Genomic DNA, 24,711 nt, shown 5'->3' with positions numbered 1-24,711 from the left:
GGCGTCTGCACGGGTAAACCAGGAAAAAAGGCACGAAATGATTGTCTGCAGTTGCTTTCATGGAGGGAGGGGAGGGGAGAGGGAGACTGATGACATGTTCCCCAAACCACCTGCGACAATGTTTTCGCCCCATCAGGCATTGGGAGCTTAACCCAGAATTCCAATCGGCAATGGAGACTGCGAGAACTGTGGGATAGCTTCCCACAGTGCACCTTTCAGTGAGTTGATGCTAGCCACGGTAGTGAGGATGCACTCCGCCGACTTAATGCGCTTAGTTGGGACCTACACAATCGACTGTATAAAATCGATTTCTAAAAAGATGAAAGAAACTGACTTTACACAAGACTCTGAAGTGCAATCCAGAATTCTTAACTCTTAATTTTGGAAATATTCAAGAAATCAATTACTGTAGAAAGGAAGAGAATCCTATTTCAATGAAAGTGAAACTTTTCTCACTCCATCTGGTTATTATTGAGGTTTTTCTCCAAGGTTAGAGTGTCTTTCATGTAAGACGTCTACTTCTCAAGTGAAAAACAAAGTGAAATCTTAGGATAAATAATCCCAATACTGTTTTAATTTTCAGTTCTTATGGTCACCAAATATATCTTTGATAAAGCAAATGGAAACGAATAAATGTTTAATGCTGGTTTTAAAATTAGCTAAAAATGTATATGCTACCTTTTGTTAAATATTAGTATTGTGAAAGCTATATTGTGTGTGCCCCAAGTTTGGCAAAGAAAGGACAACTTCTGCCTCAAAGACGTTATTCACCAGGATGGCAGCAAATTTAAAAGCAAATAAGTCATCAAATGTACAAAAATAGGTATAGAATCTCTCCACATTTTGCAGGAACTGGCATGGAATGCTTCCGTTAATATTTTCCATTTCATGGTTTAATGTTTACTTTCATCTGTTGATGCTCAAGTTCCATTACATTTTCTTTCTTGATACCCAACAGATGGAAATGATATCATTTTTGATCTTTCTGGGTTTTATTTAAAATGATGTATTTGGCTGATATATATAACTTATTTTTCTAAAAATAAGTGTTTGAGTATTGTAGCAAATGAGAGCAGTTAAGCAGAGAAATTCTGATGCAATTTTTGTATAGTTGATGAGTGACTTGCTTTTAAATTTGCTGCCTATCCTGTGGATCCATTCCTGGAAACACATTTCCTGAACATCTGAGTGTGTTATTTAGAGGGGAAACTAGAAGTTTGTTGGTAGAGTGAAAGCTAGGTACAGAACTTTAACATCACTAGGATTATGTCAGATAGAAATTCATAGATTAAGATTAGTAACTGCTGAAAGAACAGATTACTTAACTATTGGATATGAAAACAATTATCTTCTGTTGATGAAACAGAAAAATCCTAAAATGTTTCACAGATTCATGTATATGATATATTACACATACAAGAACTATGTTAAAAACATTAAGTTGCAAAGTCAAGTACTGAAAAGTTAGGAAATGCATATGCAACCTTAATTCAGCCCCTTTTTGGTTACATGATCACATACTAGTTTTTCCACAGGACTCCTGTCCTCATTTAGTTCACAAGAGAGACAGTGCTTACTTACTGAGCACCTACTCTATATTTTGTTTTCTCATTGTTTGTGACCCCAGGTCTTATTTACTGTATATTATACCTCTACCCCGATAGAACATGACCTGATATAACACAGTAAAGCAGCGGGGAGTCCCGGGCTCTTTAAATCCCCACCCGAGCCCTGCTGTCAGAGCTCCAGCAGTGATTTAAAGGGACCGGGGCTCCCCGCAGCGGCTGGAGCACCGGACCCTTTAAATCACCGCCAGGGAAGCTGGTCCAGTCTGGCACGGCGTACTGGCCCCGATATAACGCAGTCTCACCTATAAGGTGGTGAGATTTTTTGGCTTCCGAGGACCGCATTATATTGGGATAGAGGTGTATTCAAATTCTGCTCTGAACACGGAATTATTAATTTTCTTTGGGTTTTTCTATGGCACTCAACACTATAGTATCCAGGAGCTTCACAAACATTAACGAATTTATCTTCACAACACTTCTTTGAGGTGAGGGGATGGTATTATCCCCATTTTACAGATGGGGAGCAGAGGCACAGAGATTAAGGTCAAAAGTTTCCACTAACTTTGGGTGCCTAATTTGAGATGACTGGGACATGATTTTTTTCAGAGTACTTAGCATTTTGTAACACTTTATATGTTCAAAGCATAGCTCCCAGTCTTCCTAACTTGACATTTTCTAAATCAAGTGATTTACTTTGCAACTTTAATATGTTCTTTTAACATAGTTTTTGTGTTTGTAATATGTTTTATTTATACACATGTGCACACAAACACTTTTTGTGTAAAATCTATACAGAAAATAAAAATGTACTCACCTGCTGCTGAAGTGCAGCTACCTCAAGAGTAGAATATAGTAATTTTTAATGATGAGGCTAGTTACTCAAACTGAAATTACAAAGAAAATATTTACTAGGCAGAGTGTATTACTGAAGTAGTAATGTGAGCAGGATTCTGGAGTTAACATCTTTTGCTCTTTCAAATCTATTATGGAATCTGTTTAATGAACGGGCTAGTCAGGACCTTGGTTTTAAATTTGATCTGAAAGATTTCAGCTCCATCAGCACATTTTCTCCCCATGAGACTCAGAAAGGGTATAATTTCAATATTGCTGTGAATGGAAATACCCCCTACTGAATCACAACCACTCTTTGCTGCATCTGGGTTTTTCTTGGAGGTCTCCCATTTAAACAGTCACCAAACAGTCACAGCCCAAAGTGGTATGGCTGCTATCCTACCAAGGCTAGTAGGCCTAAAATTGAACCTGTCAGTTTTGTTTTGACACAGCAAATAAGCTTGCATGTTGTGCTGCCTCTGCTCTGTTTTTGTGAGCCAGCAGATAGCTTATACAATAATTCTGAAGTATTTTTTCCCTCCCCAAGTTTGGCTTCAACAGCTTCTTTGGGTTTTCTTTTTCACTTCCACTAATTTACAAAGTAATGTAGAAGATAAAGATTAGCAGGTATGTTCATTGCCCACACTGACCTGGCAGGCCAACTATTTTATTTTGTCCAGCTGTTGTCTGCTTCCCTTCTTGGATAGTTTCAGGGTCCAGTTAATTCCTCTCAGTAGATTCTGAACACAAGTACTTAGTTGTTGACTGTTTCCAATCATAACCTTACATTTTTTTCAGATAAACCGATACATTTTTTTTCTTGGTTTCTAGATACTTCTGTACTATTTCAGTTTATTAAAGGACTTATTGTTTTTCTTGCTTTTGAAATAGAAACTTTGAAGGGTACAAATCTTTCATTATTCTTCTTCCAGAGCTTGCTCATGTCCATTCCATGTTAGGTATATGCATTCCGCATGCACTGTTGCCAGAGATTTTTCCCTCAGTGGTGTCGGTTGGGAGCTGCTGGCCACGCACCCTCTGTTCCATCTTATCGCTCATGACGGTTGCTGGAACGACCCCTCTTTCTTCGGCAGGGCTTCTTCCCAGTGGTTTTGGGGTTCTAATCCCTAGTTTGTTAATTAAATCTAGTTTTCAGTGTTCATAGATTTTTGTAGTTGGTGTTAGTGTAAATAATTAGTGTAGCGATATAGTCCCTATCATCGAGGGACTTCCTTTGCCCCAGGGGCCGGGCATGCCCCGATCCCCGGGTTTCAAACCCTGCATAAGTGCCAGATTTGTCAGGACTTTAGACCCCGCACCAAAAAGGACAGAATAATAAAACTGAAGGCTACCCTAATCTCAGACCAGCTTCAGAGCCAAGTTGCTCCGATTCTGCACCGAGCACTTTGGCTTCAGTATGAAGCCCTTCTCCGACACCGCACTCTTCCTGGCACCGTTCACCGTCTCCAGTGCTGAGGAAGAAACACAAAAAACAGGGTGCTCACCGGTGCAGAAAAAAGCAAAGCATGGGAATGGCAGCACAGTGCAACCTGCACCAGGCTACTCCTTCGACCCCTGTCCCATGGTGGCACAGTTGACTCCATTCAGAGCATTGAGTCTGGTGCAGGACCCTTTGCTGACACCCAGAAGCTACTGCGGCTCTAGCAGTCTCTCTGTCCCATCAACCCCGGAGGCATTTGCAGTGGCCAGAGATTTACTTTCACTCCCGGTCACCCCAGCTCCAATGGGACAGCTGTCTCCTCCGATGACTGAGAGCAGGAAAGAGCAGTGAGTGTCAAGCTCCTTCCTGCCACCGGGCCCTGTGGCACCCTTTAGAGGCAAACTGGCCCTAATCCTGTCGTCGCATCCATCTCCATTCTGCTGCCAGTTCCTGTACCCTCGGCACCATATGGAGGCAGAGAGAGGTACCGCTCTGGTCACCAGGGGAGGATTCTTCATCAGAGTCCGAAGGGGAAACGTATGTGCAGCCTAAGAATCCCCACCAGTACTCAGCCTATGTGCCACCGGACATCGGTGTGGGTCCCCTCGCTGGCACTGGCCCATGATTCAGTGGCCTGTGCAGTGGCCATACTGGAACCATTGGGGAATTACTCCGGTACCAAGTCCTCCCTCCCATTGATCGTATTCTGTGGTTTCATAGAGGCGGAATACTGTACCTTCCCGCTCGGCACTGGACCTTGACTCCGGTACAGACATGCAGGAGTTGGCTCCCATGGACATTGTTGATGCTGAAGAAGAGGAAGGAGCCCCATCTCCGGTGCAAGCTGCCTCCTCATCCTCCCCAGACGAGGATGTCTCAGGGCCCAGTAACTCGCTTCCGCAGGACATCTTCAAGGCATATCAGGATCTTCTGGGGCTGGAAACTGAGGAGCTTAAGGAAACATCCCACAGCCTTATCGACATTCTGGCTGCAGCAGCTTCCTCCAAAGTGGCCTTCCCCATTAATGAGGCTGTAATGGGTCTGGTCAAAGCCCTGTGGCAAACTCTTTCTCTGCCTTCCACCTCAAAGAGGGCAGAGGAGAAGTACTACGTGCCAGCAAGTGGGTTTGAGTACCTGTACTTGCGCACGCCTCCCACTCCCAGGTTCCCTAGTTGTGTCGGCAGTCAATGAGAGGAACAGGCAGGGCCATTTGAGCGCTACCCCCAAACAAAGACACCAAAAAACTGGACCTGTTTGGGAGAGAGGTTTATTCAATGGGTAGCCTTCAACTGCATATCTCTAACCAGTAAGGTTTGTTAAGGAGATACAATTGCAATCTGTGGGACTCCCTGGCCAAGTTTGAAGGCTCTCTGCCTCAAGATTCAAGGCAAGAATTCTCTTGAAGGAGTGTAAGAATGTGGCCAGGACCTCTCTCCAGGCAGCTCTGGACATAGCTGACACAATAGTCAAGACAAAGGTCTCAGCTGTCATCATGAGGTGTTGCTCTTGGCTCCAGTCCTTGGGACAGCCACCTCATTTCTTGGTGCCATCTCTGACAGGAGCCTTATAAAAAGACAGGGAGGGTTTACTAGTGGCATCAACCTCTCCTGTCCACCTCAACTTCCCAGCCAGGGTCTCCTAGATACTCCGATGGGCCCAAGCAGGCCTTTAGAAGGTGTGCCTGAGCGCGCTATACCAGCTCACTTGTCAGATCCTGCCTCCTGTTTATTTTTGGACTGTTTGTCGCACTTCAGCCTGGTGTGGTCCTGCGTAACATCAGACTGCTGATGTACAGTGCTAAGTACAGTGACCGTTGGCTTTACCCTTCAGTTTTCATCCACTCTTCCCTCTCACCCATGTCCTCCTTCAGGGCGGATCACCTCAGCAGATCCTCTTTCTCTGATCATAAGTGGTCCCTTCATCTGGAGATCTCCAGGTTCTTCTTCCAAAGGTGGGGTTCTCCACAGGTAGACCTGTTCACGACCAAGCAGAACAGGAACTGCCATCAGTTTTGCTCGCTGCGCAGGCTCAGTCTAGGCTCCGACACCTTCCTATTCCCATGGATAGGGCTCCTGCTGTACGCTTTTCCCCCAGTTCTTCTGGTTCACAAGGTCCTCCTGAAAATCAAGCGGGACAAGATGAGGGTTGTTATTACAGCCCTGGTGTGGCCACGTCACATCTGGTTCGACACACTGCTGGATCTATGAATAGGATCCGCTCTTCCACTTCCGCTCCATCCGGACCTCATCTCAGAAGACCACAGCTGGTTGCTCCTCCCCAGCCTTCCTCCCTTTACCTAATTGCATGAATGTTACATGGCTGAATCCAGAGGAGCAGGCCTGTTCGGAGTAAGTTCGACAAGTCTTATTAGGTAGTAGGAAGCCTTCCACTTGGGCTACCTATCTGTCCAAATGGACGTGCTTCTTCCTGTGGGTATCTCACGGAGATCTCTCTCCCGTTTTGTTCTTCCCTCCAGGCTATCTTGGACTACTTGCTCTATCTAAAGCAGCAAGATCTGGCCCTGGTGTCTCTCAAGGTGCACTTAGCAGCAATCTCGGCCTTCCACCTGCCTGTGAACAGCAGATCAGTGTTTTCTAATAAGATAATGGTTCGGTTTCTCAAGGGATTGGAGAGATTCTACTCCCAGGTACGCGAACCGATCTCTCCATGGGACTTAAACCTGGTTCTGTTGGGGCTCATGGGCCCTCCTCTAGACACACTAGCATTGTGCCCTCTACTACTTCTCTCTTGGAAGGTTGCCTTTCTGGTCACCTCATCCAGAAGGGTCTCTGAAATCAGGGCCTTATGTCAGAAGCACCATACACAGTGTTCTTCAAGGACAATGTCCAACTGCACCTCCACCCGTCTTTCCTGCCAAAGGTGGTCTCACAATTCCATAGCAACCAGACAATTTTCCTGCCAGTCTTCTTCCCAAAGCCTCACGAGAACTCTGAGGAGCAGCAGCGTCACTCATTAGATGTTAGACTTCCCTTTGCCTTCTATATTGAGTGGATTAAATCCTTTTTCAAATCTAAACAACTCTTCGTAGCAATAGCAGAAAAGATGAAAGGGCTTCCGGTATCAGCCCGGGACCTCTCTCCAGGCAGCTCTGGACATAGCTGACATAACTGGATAACTGCCTGTATTTGGGCTTGTTATGAGCAGGCAAGTGTCACACCTACAGCCTATCCTAATCATTTACTCCATGGGAGATCAGGCCTCTTCATTGGTGTTCCTTGCACAAGTCCCAATCCAGGGCAGCAACTTGGTCATCAGTGCATACTTTTGCATCCCACTATGCCATCACTAGACAGGCTCAAGATGATGCCAGGTTTGGAAGACCACTGTTGCAGTCAGCATGTCCATGAACTCCAAGCCCACTTACTGAGGGTACTGCTTGTGAGTCCCCTAAACTGGAAGCAAGCACTCAAAGAAGAAAAAATGGTTTCTAACCTTCCATAGCTGCTGTTCTTTGAGATATGTTGCTCATGTCCATTCCACAACCCACCTCCTACCCCTCTGTTGCAGTTGATTGGGAGGAAGGAACTGAGAGGGTGTGTGGCAGGCAGCACCCTTTAAAGTAGCACATGAGCACGTGGCTTGAGAAGGCTCTAGAGCCAGCCTGATGGATACCACTGAGGGAAAAATCTCCAGCAATGGTGCACACACCTAACATGGAACGTGAGCAACACATCTCGAAGAACAGCAGTTATGGAAGTTTAGTAATCGTTTTTTATGGCTTACATCCATACCCATTTTAGACTGTGATCTGGTCAAATCTTAAAGCTAAGCAAACATGTCCCTGCCCTTTACTCGGATGTGAGATATATAAGGAAAACCCTGCTGCTGTAGAAGATAATGGTAGTGGTTCAGAAGGAGGCCTTTTTTCCTCAACTTAACCCAAATTCCCATGACATTATGCTATTTCAGATGCCGTTTACCTGATGAGACAGTGTACGTCATTGTATGGCATTACTCATGCCATTTGTGCTCATTAGAGATCCCATGGTACTATTTGTTTCACTGTAGAGTGGTGGTTGCTTCAGTAGTATGACCAAAAAAAATCCAACTATGGTAGTTATCTTCTATCTTCTTACATTTATCCTGAGTTTAAATTGGATACATAATTCTTCATTTGCCTCCAGAAAAGACTACTGCTCTGGCAGAGGGAGATTGCTGTACTTTAACCCTAGAAATGGCAACTTTTCCTGATAGGCAAAAAAACAAAATTATGGTTTTAGAATAAATGTGATGTCCACAGTCTTACAAACACAGCCCAAACTGCTTATGAATATGACCTTTATGCCATAAATTATAGACGTCTCATCAGATAGATGGCATCTGATAAAGCATAATGTCATGGGAGTTTAATGTCTGGCTTAACAGTGACTAACTTCCTGCAATTCCATTTATCATAGAGGGGTATGAAAGAAGGGAAACATGCTCCATTTCTGGCTTTATGTCCAAAATTGAAATTTTTTGAAAGTATTTTGGTCACTGGAACATGTTCCTGGAAAAAGAAATAAACGTTCATACAAGTTTTCTGAAATGAGTTTTGATGTCTCACCAAATTTTATACCTGTATGAACATAACCCATAGCATCCCCAACTACAAAATTCACAGTATTATCAACTTCCCCTTTGTTTGAACTGCACTTTCTTTTTTGGAATTCTGTAGCTGTTCTCTTCCAAACTTGACAATTTCTACTTAGTGGAAACTAAAATGTTCAATCCAGTCGGCCAAATTTCAGCAATATTGTCATACAGTTCTTTGGCTTGTGTGTGTGTGTGTGTGTGTGTGTGTCTTCTCCATCAAAATACATTTTGGCCTAGGGAAAAGTGCGTTGGGCTGGGAGCCTGAATACCTTGAGTCCAAGTCTTTCCTCTTTTGCTGACTGGTATTAATTGAGTGATTCATAGCACTACTTATTGAGCAAGGTCTTGGGTGTCATGCCCCTGAAGTGAAGACCCTGAGACACTGCTGAGAATAGAACCTTTATGACAGAGCCAAATCTCATCAGGTAAACCAGACTACCTCTCAGAATAATTAGGCCAAAGCTTCATGCTTGCCTGTGCTGTCTATGAAATGGGACTACTCCTGCCAATACCACAAAGCACGGTGAGGTGCAAAAATGAAGGATCCTGTTGAGCTATGGAATCACATACCGTTTTCTACAAGGTGGTGAAACAGGATTGCTATGGTTTTTAATTCTTTGCTACACATTTTTGAGGTCCTTGATACACACTTAAATTTTAAGTATCTATTACACCATTACAAAATTAAAATATTGATTTGACCTCTACATGTGTCTGGCTTCAAAATCAATATATTTCTTGCTGTCAAAAACTTTGTACCATTGTACCCAATGAGTTTCTAGTTTCCCTAATCTGACTGATATTCTGCATTGTTTTTTCTTCTGGGGAATATTCAAAGGGAAATCTGTGTCCTATTATTTCCTCATCAGAATTTTTCCAGCAAAAGAGAGACTTTTCAGAATTTTAGAGAGACAAGGTGCGTGAGGTAATATCTATTATTGGACCAACTTTCCAGAATTTTATCATCTTACTCTGTTTCACTTAAAGTGGAACTAGCACAAGTATGTTATTTCTCATATCTTGTAATTGAACATCTTTCTGGACCTTGTAAATAGAGACTGTATTAACAGAATTAAGACAAATTCAAGAATGTGAACTTGACGTTACTCTGGGTTTCCCCTTAAAAATGCAGGTTCTCTGAGTTTCTGTTACATAGGTTAATAATATGCTGTCCTCAGTATAAATATGAAATTGAAAAATGACTGTTTATTTAGACCTCTTAGTTTACCTCTTACTTATTGTTACTATTCTGTAGATATGAGTAAACAAAAAGCTAGAACTTCCAAGAAATAAAATTCCAGTAAAGGTGTTCCCAGATAAACTCATACCGAAAGCCTGTCTTTTGCTTTGTGCTTTTAATAATGCATGATTTTAATGCCTTATTTTTTTCATAGTAAGCTGTGCTGGAACAAAAATGCAATGAAAAAAACACTGGATGAATGAATGAATGAAAAGCCCTGCTTTGCAATACCTCAGCATGGCAGGACTGCAGCTTATGACCCCTGCTTCCTCACCAATGGGTCCTTTTTTTGGACTGCCATGGCAACAAGAAGCAATTCATGATAACATTTACACACCAAGAAAATATCAGGTACTAATGACAATATTATTTTTCATTGTCTATGCAAAAGATTTAATTTTCATTTTATCTGTTTATTCGAGATAACCTTCTTAAGACTGGTTTTCTTGTTTTATGTGCATTTGTGTTAAGAGCTTTCCATTGCAGAGGGACCACTGGACGGTCGAGATGATAAAGGAGCACTCAAGGACAATAAGGCCATTGCAGAGAAACTAAATGAATTCTTTGCATCGTCTTCATGGCTGAGGATATGAGGGAAATTCCCAAATCCGAGCCATTTTTTTTAGGTGACAGATCTGAGGAACTGTCCCAGATTGAGGTGTCACTAGAGGAGGTTTGGAACAAATTGATAAATTAAACAGTAAAAAGTCACCAGGACCAGATGGTATTCACCCAAGAGTTCTGAAGGAACTCAAATGTGAAATTGCACAACTACTAACTGTAGTTGGTAACCTATCATTTAAATCAGCTTCTGTACTAAATGACTGGAGGATAGCTAATGTGACGCCAGTTTTTAAAAAGGGCTCCAGAGGTGATCCCGGCAATTATGGGCCAGTAAAATTGACTTCAATACCGGGCAAACTGATTGAAACTATAGGAAAGAACAGAATTGTCAGACACATAGATGAACATGATTTTTGGGGAAGAGTCAACATGGTTTTTATGCCTCACCAGTCTGCTAGAATTCTTTGAGGGGGGTTAACAAGCATGTGGACAAGGATGATCCAGTGACTATAGTGTACTTAGATTTTCAAAAAGCCTTTGACAAGGTCCCTCACCAAAGGCTCTTAAGCCAAGTAAGCTGTCCTGGGATAAGAGGGAAGGTCCTCTCATGGACTGGTAACTGGTTAAAAGATAGGAAACAAAGGGTAGGAATAAGTGGAGAGAGGTAAATAGTGGTGTCATCCAAAGGTCTGTACTGGGACCAGTCCTATTCAACATATTTATAAATGATCTGGAAAAAGGGGTAAACAGTGAGGTGGTAAAATTTGCAGATGATACAAAACTACTCCAGATAGTTTAGCAGACTATGAAGAGCTATAAAGGGATCCCACAAAACTGGGTGACTGGGCAACAAAATGGCAGATGAAATTCAATGTTGATAAATGCAAAGTAATGCACATTGGAAAACATAATCCCAACTATACATATAAAATGATGGGGTCTAAATTAGCTGTTACCGCTCAAGAGAGAGATCTTGGAGTCATTGTGGATAGTTCTCTGAAAACATCCACTCAATGTACAGTGACAGTCAAAAAAAGCTAACAGAATGTTAGGAATGATTAAAAGAGAGAGAGATAATAAGGCTGAAAATATCATATTGCCGCTATATAAATCCATGGTACGCCCTCAGCTTGAATACTACATGGAGATGTGGTTTCCCCATCTCAAAAAAGATATATTGGAATTGGAAAAGGTTCAGAAAAGGGCAACAAAAATGATTAGGGGTATGGAATGGCTTCTATATGAAGAGAGATTAAGAAGACTGGGACTTTTCAGCTTGGAAAAGAGACAGCTAAGGGAGGATATGATAGAGGTCTATAAAATCATGACTGGTGTGGAGAAAGTAAATAGGGAAGTGTTATTTACTCCCCTTCTCATAACACAAGAACTAGGGCTCACCAAATGAAATTAAGAGGCAGCAGGTTTAAAACAAACAGGAAGTATTTCTTCACACAGTGCATAGTTACCCCATGGAACTCTTTGCCAGAGGATGTTGTGAAGGCCGAGATTATAACGGGGTTCAAAAAAGAACTAGATAAATTCACGGAGGATAGGTCCATCAATGGCTGTTAGCCAGAATGGGCAGGGATAGTGTCCCTAGCCTCTTTTTGTCAGAAGCTGGGAATGGACGACTGGGGATGGATCACTTGATGATTACCTGTTCTGTTCATTCCCTTGGGGGCACCTGCCATTGGTCACTGTCGCAAGACAGGATACTGGGTTAGATGGACTTGGGTCTGACTCAGTGTGGCCATTCTTATGTTCTTATTGCAGTGCTCACTCTACTTCTTAACAGTTGCAGTAATGATAGGGGTACCATACCTCTAGCCAACTGGAAATTCAAGACATTATTTTTCTATACCAGCCACTGTTTCGTTTGCAGATTGGCCAGAAAGCATGGCTCAGGAGTATTGTCATGCTCATTTCTTTAATTATTTGAAAACCTTATGTGTGACGAGTGGTCTGAAACAGCTGCTTTGATGACCTAAAATGTTGGTCATCCAGCTATTAGAATAAAAATTGCTTTAAGTTGATGTAAATTTTTCATCTAGCGCTGTGCTAGGGTGAATCATACAAGTATTTCAACATGTAGAAGCCATACAAGTATAAATGTGTAACCCATGTTAACATGCTATGGCTCCTTGTCCTTCTCTAGTGGCTACACCACATAGAGATTAGAGACTGCTGCTGCCTTTGAGCTAATGGATCTGGTCTTTTTGCTCAACTGGTGAGGCTCATATTTTTTGATCCAAAAGTCATCTGCAGGAATTAAACCAAGGACACAGAGACATCATTACATGTAATAAAGATGTATTTAATCAGATATTTACAGGACTAGCAAAGTGAGGTACTATAGCTTTTAAAACACAACCTGGTTTATAGAGCTGAAAACTTGTTTCCATGTTTTGAGTGAAACCAGACAATGTGCTTTGTGGTAAATAAATTTCTTGTACTATAAAGTCAGTGGCAGTTCTCGGGGACTAGTTAGCTTTAAAAATACCCATTGGCTCATCCACAGTTCATACAGGTACAACTTCTGTAGATAATTTTTGCTTTTGTTCATTGTTTTTAATTACTCCACCTGTGCAAATAGTGACTTTTATCATTTGTAAATTTAGGTTGAACTGCTTGAAGCAGCTTTGGATCATAATACGATAGTCTGTTTAAACACTGGCTCAGGGAAGACTTTTATTGCAGTACTACTCGCTAAAGAGCTGTCCTATCAGATCAGGGGAGACTTCAACAAAAATGGAAAGAGAACAGTTTTCTTGGTCAACTCAGGTAACAAGAAAATGGGGTTTATTTGTTTGGTGTGTGTGTTTGTTTATTACGGGAATAATCCTTAATAAAAATTAAATAAAAGTGACCAGTTTTGTTTCTGACGTGTTGCACAAAATTGCAGGATAGAATTACGCTTATTCAGTCAGGCATAGTTTCCATAAAGGGTTTGAAAGCTTCTGTGTGTTCTTTACCGCCATGACTTTTGTCCACTAGAAACTCCACATTTTTTTTCCTGTTGTTTTGCTAGTTCGCAAGACCAGACCAAGAAGTGAGTGAGGGCCAATTTACTTTGAGATGTTGTTTAATTTCTGATCTCTCTTGGTGGGGGATGAGAGACAAACATGGAATGGTATTGTGAACCATTATGCTTCTCTGTATGGTGCTTGATTTTTGTCTTCTTATAATTGTGTATATCTAGTTTAGTTAATTTGTTTATCTAGTTTTATACTAATTTTAAAGGTGTTATAAAACTCATGGATACAATGGCATGTACACTTAAGACTAAAGTATTTAAAAATTCTTTGCCATTTTGTAATTGAAAACTGTAAACTTTTTTTTTTTAAAGCAAATCAAGTTGCTCAGCAAGTGTCAGCTGTCAGGACCCATTCAGATCTGAAGGTGGGGGAGTATTCAGTTTTAGAAATAATTGAATCATGGACAAAGGAGAAGTGGAATCAAGAATTTGCTAAACATGAGGTAAGATATGTAATATAACTGCCAAAAAAGTGAAAAGTTTACAGTACAGGTAATCTGGGGAAGAAACAAATTTTTACCCAAACTAAATGCTATGTTTTGATCAAGTCCATCTCATGCTTGGTGCAAAGTTCACCATACTTATTTAGATGCAAACATAGAGATCCAATATTCCTGAGAGTACCCACTGTGTGTCTTTGAGAAGCTGGGCTTTCAGTACTCCTTTTTTCAATCACCATATCTCTGATGATGGTGCCCAATCAATATTGGTATTGTTGAAATCCCCCATTATTATTGGGTTTTCTGAGCATTTCACAGTCACCGTCACCACACTGGTCAGGTGGTTGGCAGTATATTCCTACTGCTATACTCTTATTATTCAAGCATGGAATTTCTATCCATTTTACTATATTTGACTCTATGCTTTCTTTCACATATAGTGCCACTCCCCCACCAGCACAACCTACTATGTCATTTCTATATAGTTTGTACCCTGGTAATACTATGTCCCATTGGTTATCACATTGGCTAACATTGGTACCATAATAGAGGTGCAAACTATATGTATTCTCCAAATAATAATAATAACAAAAACAGTAAGAGGACCAGAAAAATGCCAGTATGGCTAAACAGAGTAAAAGAGGCAGTTAAAAACCAAAAGATATCCTTTTAAAGTTGGAAATCTAACATCCTACTCTGGAAAATAGAAAGGAGCGTAAACTCTAGCAAGTCAAGTGTAAAAGTATAATTAGGCAAGCCAAAAAAGACTTTGAAGAGCAGCTAGCAAAAGACAAAACCTAACAGCAAAAGTTAAGGTACATCGAAAGCAGGACGCTTGCCAAACCATCAGTGGGACTGCTGGGCAATCGAGGTGTTAAAGGAGTACTCAAGGGGAAAAGATTGTTGCGGAGAAACTAAATGAATTCTTTGTATTGGTCTTCATTGCAGAAGATGTGAGAAAGATTCCCATACCTGAGCCATTTTTTGAGGTGATACTTCTGAGGAACTGTCCCAGAATGAGGTGTCAGTAGAGAAGGTTTTTTGAACAAATTGATTAAACTAAACAGTAATAAGTCACCATGAGCACATGGTCTTCACCCAAGAGTTCTGAAGGAACTCAAATATGAATTTGCAGAATTACTAACTGTGATGTGTAACTGATTAAATCAGCCTCTGTACCAGACTGGCAGATAGCTGATGTGACATTAATTTTTTAAAAAGGCTTGTGAAGCAATTCCAGTAATTACAAGCTGGTAAGCCTAGCTTCAGTACCATGCAAATTGGCTGAAACTATAATAAAGAACAGAATTATCAGACACCTAGATTAACTCAGTATGTTGAAGAAGAGTCATCACGGCTTTTTTATAAGGAAATGATGCCCCACAAATCTATTAGAATTCTTTGAGGGTGTCAACAAGCATATGGACAAGGGTGATCACAGTCAATATAGAGTTCAGTACTTGCACTTTCAGAAAGCCTTTGACAAGGTCCCTCATCAAAGGCTTTTAAGCAAAGTAAGCTGTCATGGGATAAGAGGGAAGGTTCTTTCATTAATTAGCAACTGGTTAAAAGACAGGAAACAAAGGGTAGGAATACCTGGTCCATTTTCACAATGGAGAGAGGTAAATAGTGGGGGTTCCCCAAAGATCTGCACTGGGACCAATATTGCTCAATATATTCATAAATGATCTGAAAAAAGGGATAAATAGTGAGGTGGCAAAGTTTGCAGATGATACAAAATTACCCAGGACAGTTAAGTCCAAAGCTGACTGAAGCGTTACAAAGGGATCTTTCTAAACTGGATGACTAGGCAAGAAAATGGCAGAAGAAATTCAGTGTTGATAAGTGCAAAGTAATTCACATTGGAAAACATAATCCAAGATAAACATACAAAAGGGTGGGTTGTAAATTAGCTGTTCTCACTCAAGAGAGAGATCCTGGAGTCATCCTGGATAGTTCTCTGAAAACATCTGCTCAGTGTGTAGTGGTAGTCAAAAAAGCTAGCAATGTTCGTGGTAACGTGCTAATAGCTAGTATTTGTTGCATTTCTCTTTGTATTTTTAGGTTCTGGTTATGACATGTCATGTCGTTTTGAACGTTTTAAAAAATGAATACTTATCCCTGTCAAACATTAATCTTCTGGTGTTTGATGAGTGCCATCTTGCAATCCAGGACCATCCGTATCAAGAAATTATGAAGGTAGGTCACCATTATTTAACCTTTTTATCTACAGCGTCTCTAATTTCACTGAGGTTCAGATCACAAATCTGTTAGTGAAAAGGTCACTGGCTAATTTGACTTAGTGTAAAGATTATTACTTAAAATCATTTTGGTATGTATTGCTCTCAAGAAGGAAAATATTTGAATTGTGGCTACCATTTTATGAAAGAATGATGTAGCAACTGATAGTCAATGCTTTAACGCTATTCAAAAATGTAACTCTTCATAAAATTGTTTTATTTGGTGCTGTGTAGGTTTTTGATTAGTCAAATTATAAATATACTGTAGAGTTTCTTGATTAGATAATTTATTCTAGTGTATTTATCTCAAATAATTTTATATTCTTATGGTGTTCCCCTTTAAAATATGTTTAGTACAATTGGGGCAGTAAGAACAATAGCACTTTATTTTTTTTCATGTAGATAACATGGGCTTCCTTCATTAAGCAAGTTGCTTGGAAACAAGAACTTAACACTTGTTTGTGGTAAAATTTCAGACTAGAAACGTGAAATGTATCTAACTTTTGCATAGCAGCTAAAATATGGATTTGTATCTTAAAAGGTATTTCATGTTTTTAAAATAAAATGCTTAAGTGTCACTCCTCTTCACTACAAAACTGAGGATGAGAAACAATGGAAAGTGTACAGTGTATTTTGGGTTGCTGAATTTACTGAAGAGTTATTGGAGTAAATTGACGTCATTGATCCATAGAATGGTGAAACCAGTATCTTTACCTTAACGTACATTGGTGATTGGTCAGGAATTGATGTAGTAGTGCAGCTAATTTTATTGTGAATTTAAAATTGAATCTTATTTTGAGTAAATGGAATTACTGAACCTTTAAAAAGCCATTGATAAAATAACCATTTGAGAGAGTGTGGATTTTTTTTTTTTTTTTAAATACATAGGTACTGATTTTTAAAGCTTTAAGCTTTTGTTGTGAGGGCATTTTTGGCCCTGTGCATTATTTGCCCTAACTGAAGTGAACCAAGCAACTCAAAGAGCATCTCCTTCTGTATCTCTTTTTTTCTTCATCCTTCCTTCTTCCTCCACTCCTTCCCCAATGAATGACAGGCTTAACCAGGGATCATGTGGTAGGTTTAATTTTTTTTATAGTGGTATTTTAATCCTTTGACATGTTGTAAACACTTAAAATGGGGTCGTTTTTATGGTATAAATGTTGACAAGGTACCTCAGACCTGCTTTTATGTGCTTTGAATATCTCTACTTAATAGAATGTTTAGCAAATTTCTGCCTTTGCATACTTTTACTAAAACAATAAAAGTTAAAATTTTATATTTAACATGTTTCAATTTTCTAATTTAACTATAGTTGGTTAGTTATATTAGATTGAAAATATCCATTGTTCTTTTTCTGACACCTGGTGCTGAAATACTAGTTGAACCTGAGATCTAGATATTTATCTGTAAAGATGCACTCAGGATGCGTTGGTGGAGGAATTGACAGTTTTATTACCCTGCTGTTCTGGTTTACTTCACAGATCTGTGAGAACTGTCCATCCTGTCCTCGAATCCTGGGATTAACAGCTTCCATTTTAAATGGGAAATGTGATCCTGCTGAGTTAGAGGAGAAGATTCAGAAACTGGAGAAAATCCTAAAGAGCAATGCTGAAACTGCGACTGATTTGGTGGTCTTAGATAGGTAAATTTTAATACACAATTGTCAGTGTTAAATTTATATTTGTGTTTTCATATCAGTAAGACTGAGGAAAGAACACTATTAGTAGCTATGTTTTTTATGCTCATGAATATATATGTGTGTATATATAAAATTATACATACAGTGCCATCACTTTATTAAAAAAATCGATGCTAAGTTTCTTTCTGAATAGTGAGAGCTTTTAAATATTTTTAAAAGGAGCAGTGAAGAATTACCTAAGAAGAGATTTCTGAAAAACAACTGTTCCTTAGATTGAGAGCTTTTGGGGGCAGGGACTACAATTTATTATGTTTGAAAAGTAACTAGTATATTATCGAGTTTCATAACCTGTGAGCTGGTTTTGGCAGGATTTTACAACTCCCACTACAAGGTCTTGCAGATTTTAAAATTTTACTGTGGTTATTAAAAAATGACAAAAGCAATTCAGAAAAACTATCGCAGATAAGGACCGTTTTCCGTATATTTGTATAGAGTCAAGAACATTGTGGGTGCTACCTAAATACAAATAAGTAGTAATAATAGTATGCCTCTTGCTTGTCAAGTAGCAGAAGAAAAATGTGTACGTTCATCAACTTTTGCATCCATAGTCAGTGAGTTAATCGTAATTGACCCCCTTCTCCTCCCCTCCCCCCCCCCATTTGGTTGGTATAAGCATAAGTAGATGCTTTATTTAAGACAAAGTAAAAGATGGTACAATCGCTTTATCCACTAGTATACACTTCAAAAGGAGCTCTTATCTAAACTTGAACAATGCTCTTTTGCAAAGCTCACTTTCTTCTTTGAGTGCTGGTTCCTATGTGTATTTCACACGTGGGTATGCATGTGCACCATGCGCATTCACCCAGTTTTTCTTAACAAGCACTGTCTGTTGGCCTGCATGTGAGCATTTGCTCGCCTCGTGCTCCAGACGAAAAGCATAAGAGACAGTGTGGGCCGATGCCTCTACAGGACCTTCTTACCACTGCATTGCCTGAGTCAGAATCCTCTGTGTCCAGTTATCTTCAGATTCTTTCTTCTAATATCCTGTAAATAGATATTGTAAATGCGTTTTATATTAGAATAATTAGTTTTTATAGTATAGTTAGTAGAGCTTGCTTTTCCTTTTGCTGGGGAGCCCCTTCCCTCGTTCTGGGACTGTGCTCAAAGTCTCGGGGTTCAAGAACGTTGCATCACTTGCCCTTGCTCCTTCTCCAAGAGTGGTGACCACCAACATTGCCTCTGCTGTTTGGATGATACTCAGATTTCTGCAAAGTGCAGCATCTGTTGCTCATTTCCCCCTGCAAACACACACAGCTCGTGAACCTTAATTGAAGAAACACCTTCTGGAGAAGGCTATGAGACCTCACTCTGATCTCGGTCAGGGAGACCCCTGTACATCGGCCCCAACGGACAAGCAGCACAAGCTTGGGAACGGAGTCAAGAGCTGCTAAGCTCAAAGACTTTGTATGAGAGAAAGTGAAACTCATGGTTATGAGGACAAATCCCTGTCCAGGTCTCTTCCTAAGAGAAGAGATCCCTTTCCAACACCAGACAGGTCGAGCAAGTCTTTGCGTGCAGATGTTAAGGGCTCAGGACTGCTTAAGACCCCCTAGCAGGAGGGTAAAGCATGAAAGAAAAAGGATCCATCTGTTCCATTGGGGTAAAGACCAGCATCCCAGAACTGTTGGATGGAGTTGGTGATCTGACACTTCAGCAGTACCATCTCGTCCTTCAAAGGACCGGCCTACAGCAATGTCTCAGGACACATCGTCACTTTCGGTCATGACCATCGGAGCACCCTGAACACTTGGATGTATGGACACTTATGTCTCCTGAGAGGATATCTTTTTTCCCTTATCCTCAGTCCACTCTCCTGTTAGGCCTGATCTTCCTGTGAAGGACTGCCATACCAGAGGGTAAAACTACTTCAGTAACACAGGAGCCATCTCCACTTTCACCCTCAGAGTCAGATGCTCCTGCCAGTCCTTTATCTCCTCATAGAGAGATGAGTCCTGGCAGGGAGTCAAGGAGATCTGGACTCCCTTCTCCCTGGTATGACTTTCCTAGGGATTGCTGGTACCCGATGCCATGGGAGCCCCCTCAACTGGTTGACCCCTCATATAGGCCTTATTGGAGCTTTTGGGATCCATATAGTAGACTCCTGGATCCATCCAGGCACGTCTCCCACTTGGCATCCTTTGGATCTGTCGAAGTAGGAGGTGGAGGAAATTGATCTGGATCCATAGGAATCAGTGATACCAACATCCTCATTTCTGGATGAAGGAATCCCTCTGTCTTCACCGGACAACCACAAGCAATACCAGGAGCTACTGCAGAGAATAGTGAATGACCTTCATAACCCACTGGAGGAGATCCAGGATTCCCAGCAGTGACTGCTTGATGTTCTGCAACCCACAGGTCCAAGCAAGGAGGACTCTGAGGTTGGACCTGTTGGGAAGATAGGTATTCTCCTGTGAGCCTGCAATTCTGTATTACGATCTGGCTTTGTTACCATAAAAAGATTTTAACTTCTACTTTAGACTTGCAGACTTTAAGGACAGAGCCCAATTTCAGTCCTTCATCGAGGAAGGCCGGCTAGTGGCAAAAACATCCCTACAAGCTGCAGTGGATGGTGCTGACGTGGCAGCCAGAGTGCTAGCCACTTCTATAGTTATGAGGTGTAAGTCTTAGCTTCACTCTTTAGGGTTCCCCAGAGAGGATCAGAACATACAGTGGACTCACCATTCAACAAATCAGATTTGTTTAATGAGAAAACTGATTATTTATGCTTGTTGAAAGACTCTAGTCTAGATCAACCATCCACACCCTGGGAATTTACACCCCGGCCCTGAAGAGAAAATACTGCAGGCAGGTGTATAGACCAAGACCCACACCCTCCACAATCTTTTTATCACCAGTGTTCAGCCAAGCCTCTGTGCAAGCAGCAGAGGACTCATGGGCTGAAAATCGAGTCCTCTACCACCATGACCTCCACCCATCCACCCACCTGTAAAGGGTTACTTTTGACTCTTCGGTTGAGAACCTCCCATCGTTATTGATGCCAACAACTTCTAGCCCCCATCTTTGGGGGCCAGCTCTCACTTTTTGCCCACAATTGGAATGCTATCACAACAGATATTTGGAGTCTAGAAATTATCCACTATGGTTAATCCATCAATCTTCTCTCCTATTCTTCCCACAAATCCACTTCCTGGTTCCTCTTCAGAGATCACTTTCACAAGCAGATTCTTCTCCAGAAGGTGGGTTCTGTTCTCCAACAAGGGGCGATAGAATGACTGCCACCTCAGTATTGAGAGAGGGTTCTATTCCACAGACTTTTTTTTTAGTCCTCCAAACAGATGGAGAGTGGATACCTATTCTGGACCTTCAAAAACTGAACATTTTTATTCAAACGTCAAAATGCAGGATGGCTATATTAGCATCAATAATTTCCCTCCTCTATGTGGGGAGGAGTGGTTCATGACTCTTAACATGAAAGATGCTTATTTTCATGTAGATATTCATCCATCCCACAGAAAGTTTCTTCAGTTCCTGGGAGGTCAAGTGCGTTAATGATTCAGAGTCCTTCTCTTTGGACTAGCAACAGCGCCCAGGCTAGCCACAAAGATTTTCTCTGGGCTGGCAGCCCAAATGAGATGTCACAGTTACTTCCCATATTTGGATGATTGTCTCCCAATAAATTGCTTCAACAATAAGTCAGATTGGTGACTTTGTTACTGCTTTATCTTCTAGCAGCGCTGGGTGTCTGCGTGAACAAAGAGAAGTCCATTTTGATCCCCACACAGACAATAAACTTTATTGGAGTGACATGACTTAATTTCAGCAGGAGCTTTCCTCCCCACAGAAAGATTCCAATCAGTGAGCAATTTGATATCACAGGTTACTTGCAAACCAAAGACTACGGTTAAAGTATGCTTATCTTTATTAGCCCACTTGGCCTCTTACATTTATGTGACACTATTCGCCAGACTTCAGCTATACTGACTACTGGCTTGGCTCTGGTCTATCTACTCACCAGACAAGGACCACATCAACAACAGAGTGACCGTTCCCATAAGGATCATCACCTCTCTTACCTGGTAGTCGAACCTGGAACCAGTGCAAGTGGGAGTTCACATCACCATTCCCATCCCTAGTGCCTCCATCATAATGGACTCATCCCTTCTGGGTTGGTGTGCTCACTTGAATAACCAAACCATACACTTGGACGCCACAGGAGGCCAGACTGCACATCAACCTGCTAGAAATGAGAACAGTCTACCTCAGCCCATTGTCTTGCTCTCTTGGTCTGCAATCCCTCTCTTGCTTCAGGACAAAAAAGACTTTGAAGAGCAACTAGCAAAAGACACAAAAACTAACAGCAACATTTTTTTTAAAGTACATAAGAAGCAGACCAAAGAATCCATGTGGCCACCAGATGACCGAGGTGCTAAAGGAGTGCTCAAGAAAGACAAGGCCATTGCTGAGAAGCTAAATGATTTTTTTGCATTGGTCTTCACTGGAAAGGATGTGAGGGAGATTCCCACACGAGCCATTCTTTTTAGGTGACAAAACTGAAGGAACTCAAATTCAAGACTGCAGAACTGCTAACTGTGATAAGTAACCTATTGCTTAAATCAGCCTCTGTAACAGATGACTGGAGTATAGCTAATGTAACACCAATTTAAAAAAATAAAAATAAAAAAGGCTTGAAAGACAATCCTGGCAATAACTTCAGTACCAGGCATATTGTTTGAAACTATAGTAAGGAACACACAGATTAATACAGTATGTTGTGGGAGAGTTAACACAGCTTTTATAAAGGGAAATCATGCCTCACCAATGTATTATAATTTTTTGAGGATGTCGTTAAGCATGTGGACAAGGGTGATTCAGTTGATAGTGCACTTGGACTTTCAGAAAGACTTTGATAAGGTCCCATACCAAAGGCTCTTAAGCAAATTAGGCAGTCATGGGATAAGAGGGACTGCCCTTTCATGGATCGGTAACTAGTTAAAAGATAGGAAACAAAGGGTAAGAATAAGTGTTTCATTTTCACAGTGGAGAGAGGTAAATAGTGGGGTCCCCCAAGGAACTGTATTGGGACCAATACATATTCATAAATGATCTGGAAAAAGGGGTAAATAGTGGGGTGACAAAGTTTGCAGACAATCACGTCCAAAGTTGACTTCGAAAAGTTACAAATGGATCTCACTAAACTGGATGACTGAGCAAGAAAATGGCAGATGAAATTGTGTTGTTAAGTGCAAAGTAATGCACATTGGAAAACATAATCCCAGCTAAACATACAAAACGATGGGTTGTAAATTAGCTATTACTGCTCAAGAAAGGGATCTTGGAATCATCCTGGACAGTTCTCTGAAATTATCTGCTAAGTGTGCAGCAGCAGTCAAAAAAATCTAACAGTGTTAGGAACCATTAGGAAAGGGATAGAAAATAATACAGAAAATATAATGGCATTATATAAATCCATGTTACACTCGCATCTTGAATGTGTGCAGGTTTGGTCACCCCGTCTCCAAAGAGATATATTAGAATTGGAAAAAGTATAGAGCAGTGCAACAAAAACTATTAGGGATATGGAACAGCTTCCGTATGAGTATAGATTAAAAAAAACTGGGACTGATTAGCTGGGAAAAGAGGCAACTAAAGGGCTTTATAATAGAGGTCTATAAAATCATAAGTGGTGTGGAGAAAATGAATAAGAGAGTTTTACATACGCCTTCACAAACACAGGAACCAGGGGTCACCCAATAAAATTAATAAGTAGTATGTTTAAAACAAGCATACAAAACACAGTCAGCCTGTAGAACCCATTGCTAGGACATGTTGTGAAGGCCAAAGGTGTAAGTAGGTTCAAAAAAGAATTCGATAAATTCATGGAGAATAGGGCCATCAATGGCTATTAGTCAAGATGGTCCGGGACATAACCTTATGCTCCAGGTGTCCCTGAACCTCTTGACTGCCGGAAGCTGGATTGCATGACAGGGGATGGATCACTTGATTAAATTCCCTGTTCTGTTCATTTTCTCTGAAGCATCTGGCACCGGCCACTGTTGAAAGACGGGATACTGGGCTAGATGGACCATTGTTCTGACCTAGTATGGCCATTTTTATATTCTTATGTTCTTTAAAATATGGAAGAGTCAAGTAGGAACTGCTACCTAGCTAAATGGAGATGCTTCTCTACCTGGGTGCAGGTCAGTCAGTCTTCCTCAGACTCTGCAGATATTCCAGTCATGTTAGATTACCTCCTGTCATTGAAGAACTTGGGTCTGTCCCTTAGCTCACTGAGAGTCCATCTCACAGCAATCAGTACTTTCCTTCCTCCAGTAAATGGATGTTCCATTTTTACTCGCACAACAATAGTGAGATTCATAAAGGGCCTTTCCATCAATGGTCAAGCCTTACCTCAATGGGATCTCAAACTTGTCCTTTTAGTACTCACCAGAGCACGATTTGAACCTTTTAGATATATGTTCTGTGTTCTCACCTTTCTGTGAAAGATGCATTTTTAGTTTTTAATTCAGCCAGAAGAGTGAGCAAGATGGGGGCACTCATGGCAGACCCACCATATACAGTTTTTCACAAGGAGAAGGTTTCCCTTCACCTTCATCCTAAATTCCGCCCTAAGGTAATTTTCTGAATTTTTTTGTCAAACAACCGATCCACTTACCTGTTTTCGTCTCAAAACCTCATGCTTCCATTGGAGAGAACCTTCATTCCCTGGATGTCAGATGTGCCCTGACATTCTATTTTCAAAGGACCAAGTCAATGAGAAAATCACTAAGACTGTTTCTCTCTCTATAGCAGAAAAGTTGCAAGGACCAGCAGTATCTTCTCAGAAAATCTCTAAATGGATTTCTGATCACATCACCACGTGCTACTAGCGTATCCATCCTCTGGATGGAGTAAGGGAATACTCAACAAGAGACAAAGCTGCTTCTACAGCATTTCTGTGGGAAGTACTGATACTGGATGTATGCAGAGTGGCTATCTGGAGTTCCAGTCACATTCACAAAACATTGCATGCTAGTTCAGGCCTCAGCTTCAGTGGCAGCGGTGGGGACTTCAGTCCTTCAAGCATCTTTACTGCC

General features: G+C 41.0%; 1 protein-coding gene across 18 annotated transcripts in view; it reads left to right on the top strand.

Annotated features, from left to right (window-relative positions):
* Positions 1 to 24,711, top strand: part of DICER1 (dicer 1, ribonuclease III) — a 98,640-nt gene that overhangs the window by 29,754 nt on the left and 44,175 nt on the right. For all 18 annotated transcript variants that reach the window (XR_006176507.2, XM_024103177.3, XM_042858675.2 and 15 more), the window contains 5 exons: positions 9,831 to 10,027; positions 12,859 to 13,021; positions 13,587 to 13,717; positions 15,779 to 15,913; positions 17,436 to 17,596. Coding sequence is in view for 17 of the 18 variants with exons in the window: in XM_024103177.3 (XP_023958945.1) it covers positions 9,884 to 10,027; positions 12,859 to 13,021; positions 13,587 to 13,717; positions 15,779 to 15,913; positions 17,436 to 17,596 (734 nt within the window). In the remaining variant the exon portion in view is untranslated. The remainder of the gene's footprint in view (positions 1 to 9,830; positions 10,028 to 12,858; positions 13,022 to 13,586; positions 13,718 to 15,778; positions 15,914 to 17,435; positions 17,597 to 24,711) is intronic.

This window comes from Chrysemys picta, chromosome 4 (assembly GCF_011386835.1).
Source record: "Chrysemys picta bellii isolate R12L10 chromosome 4, ASM1138683v2, whole genome shotgun sequence".
Lineage (NCBI taxonomy): Eukaryota > Metazoa > Chordata > Testudines > Emydidae > Chrysemys > Chrysemys picta.
This window is presented reverse-complemented; position numbering and strand designations above follow the sequence as displayed.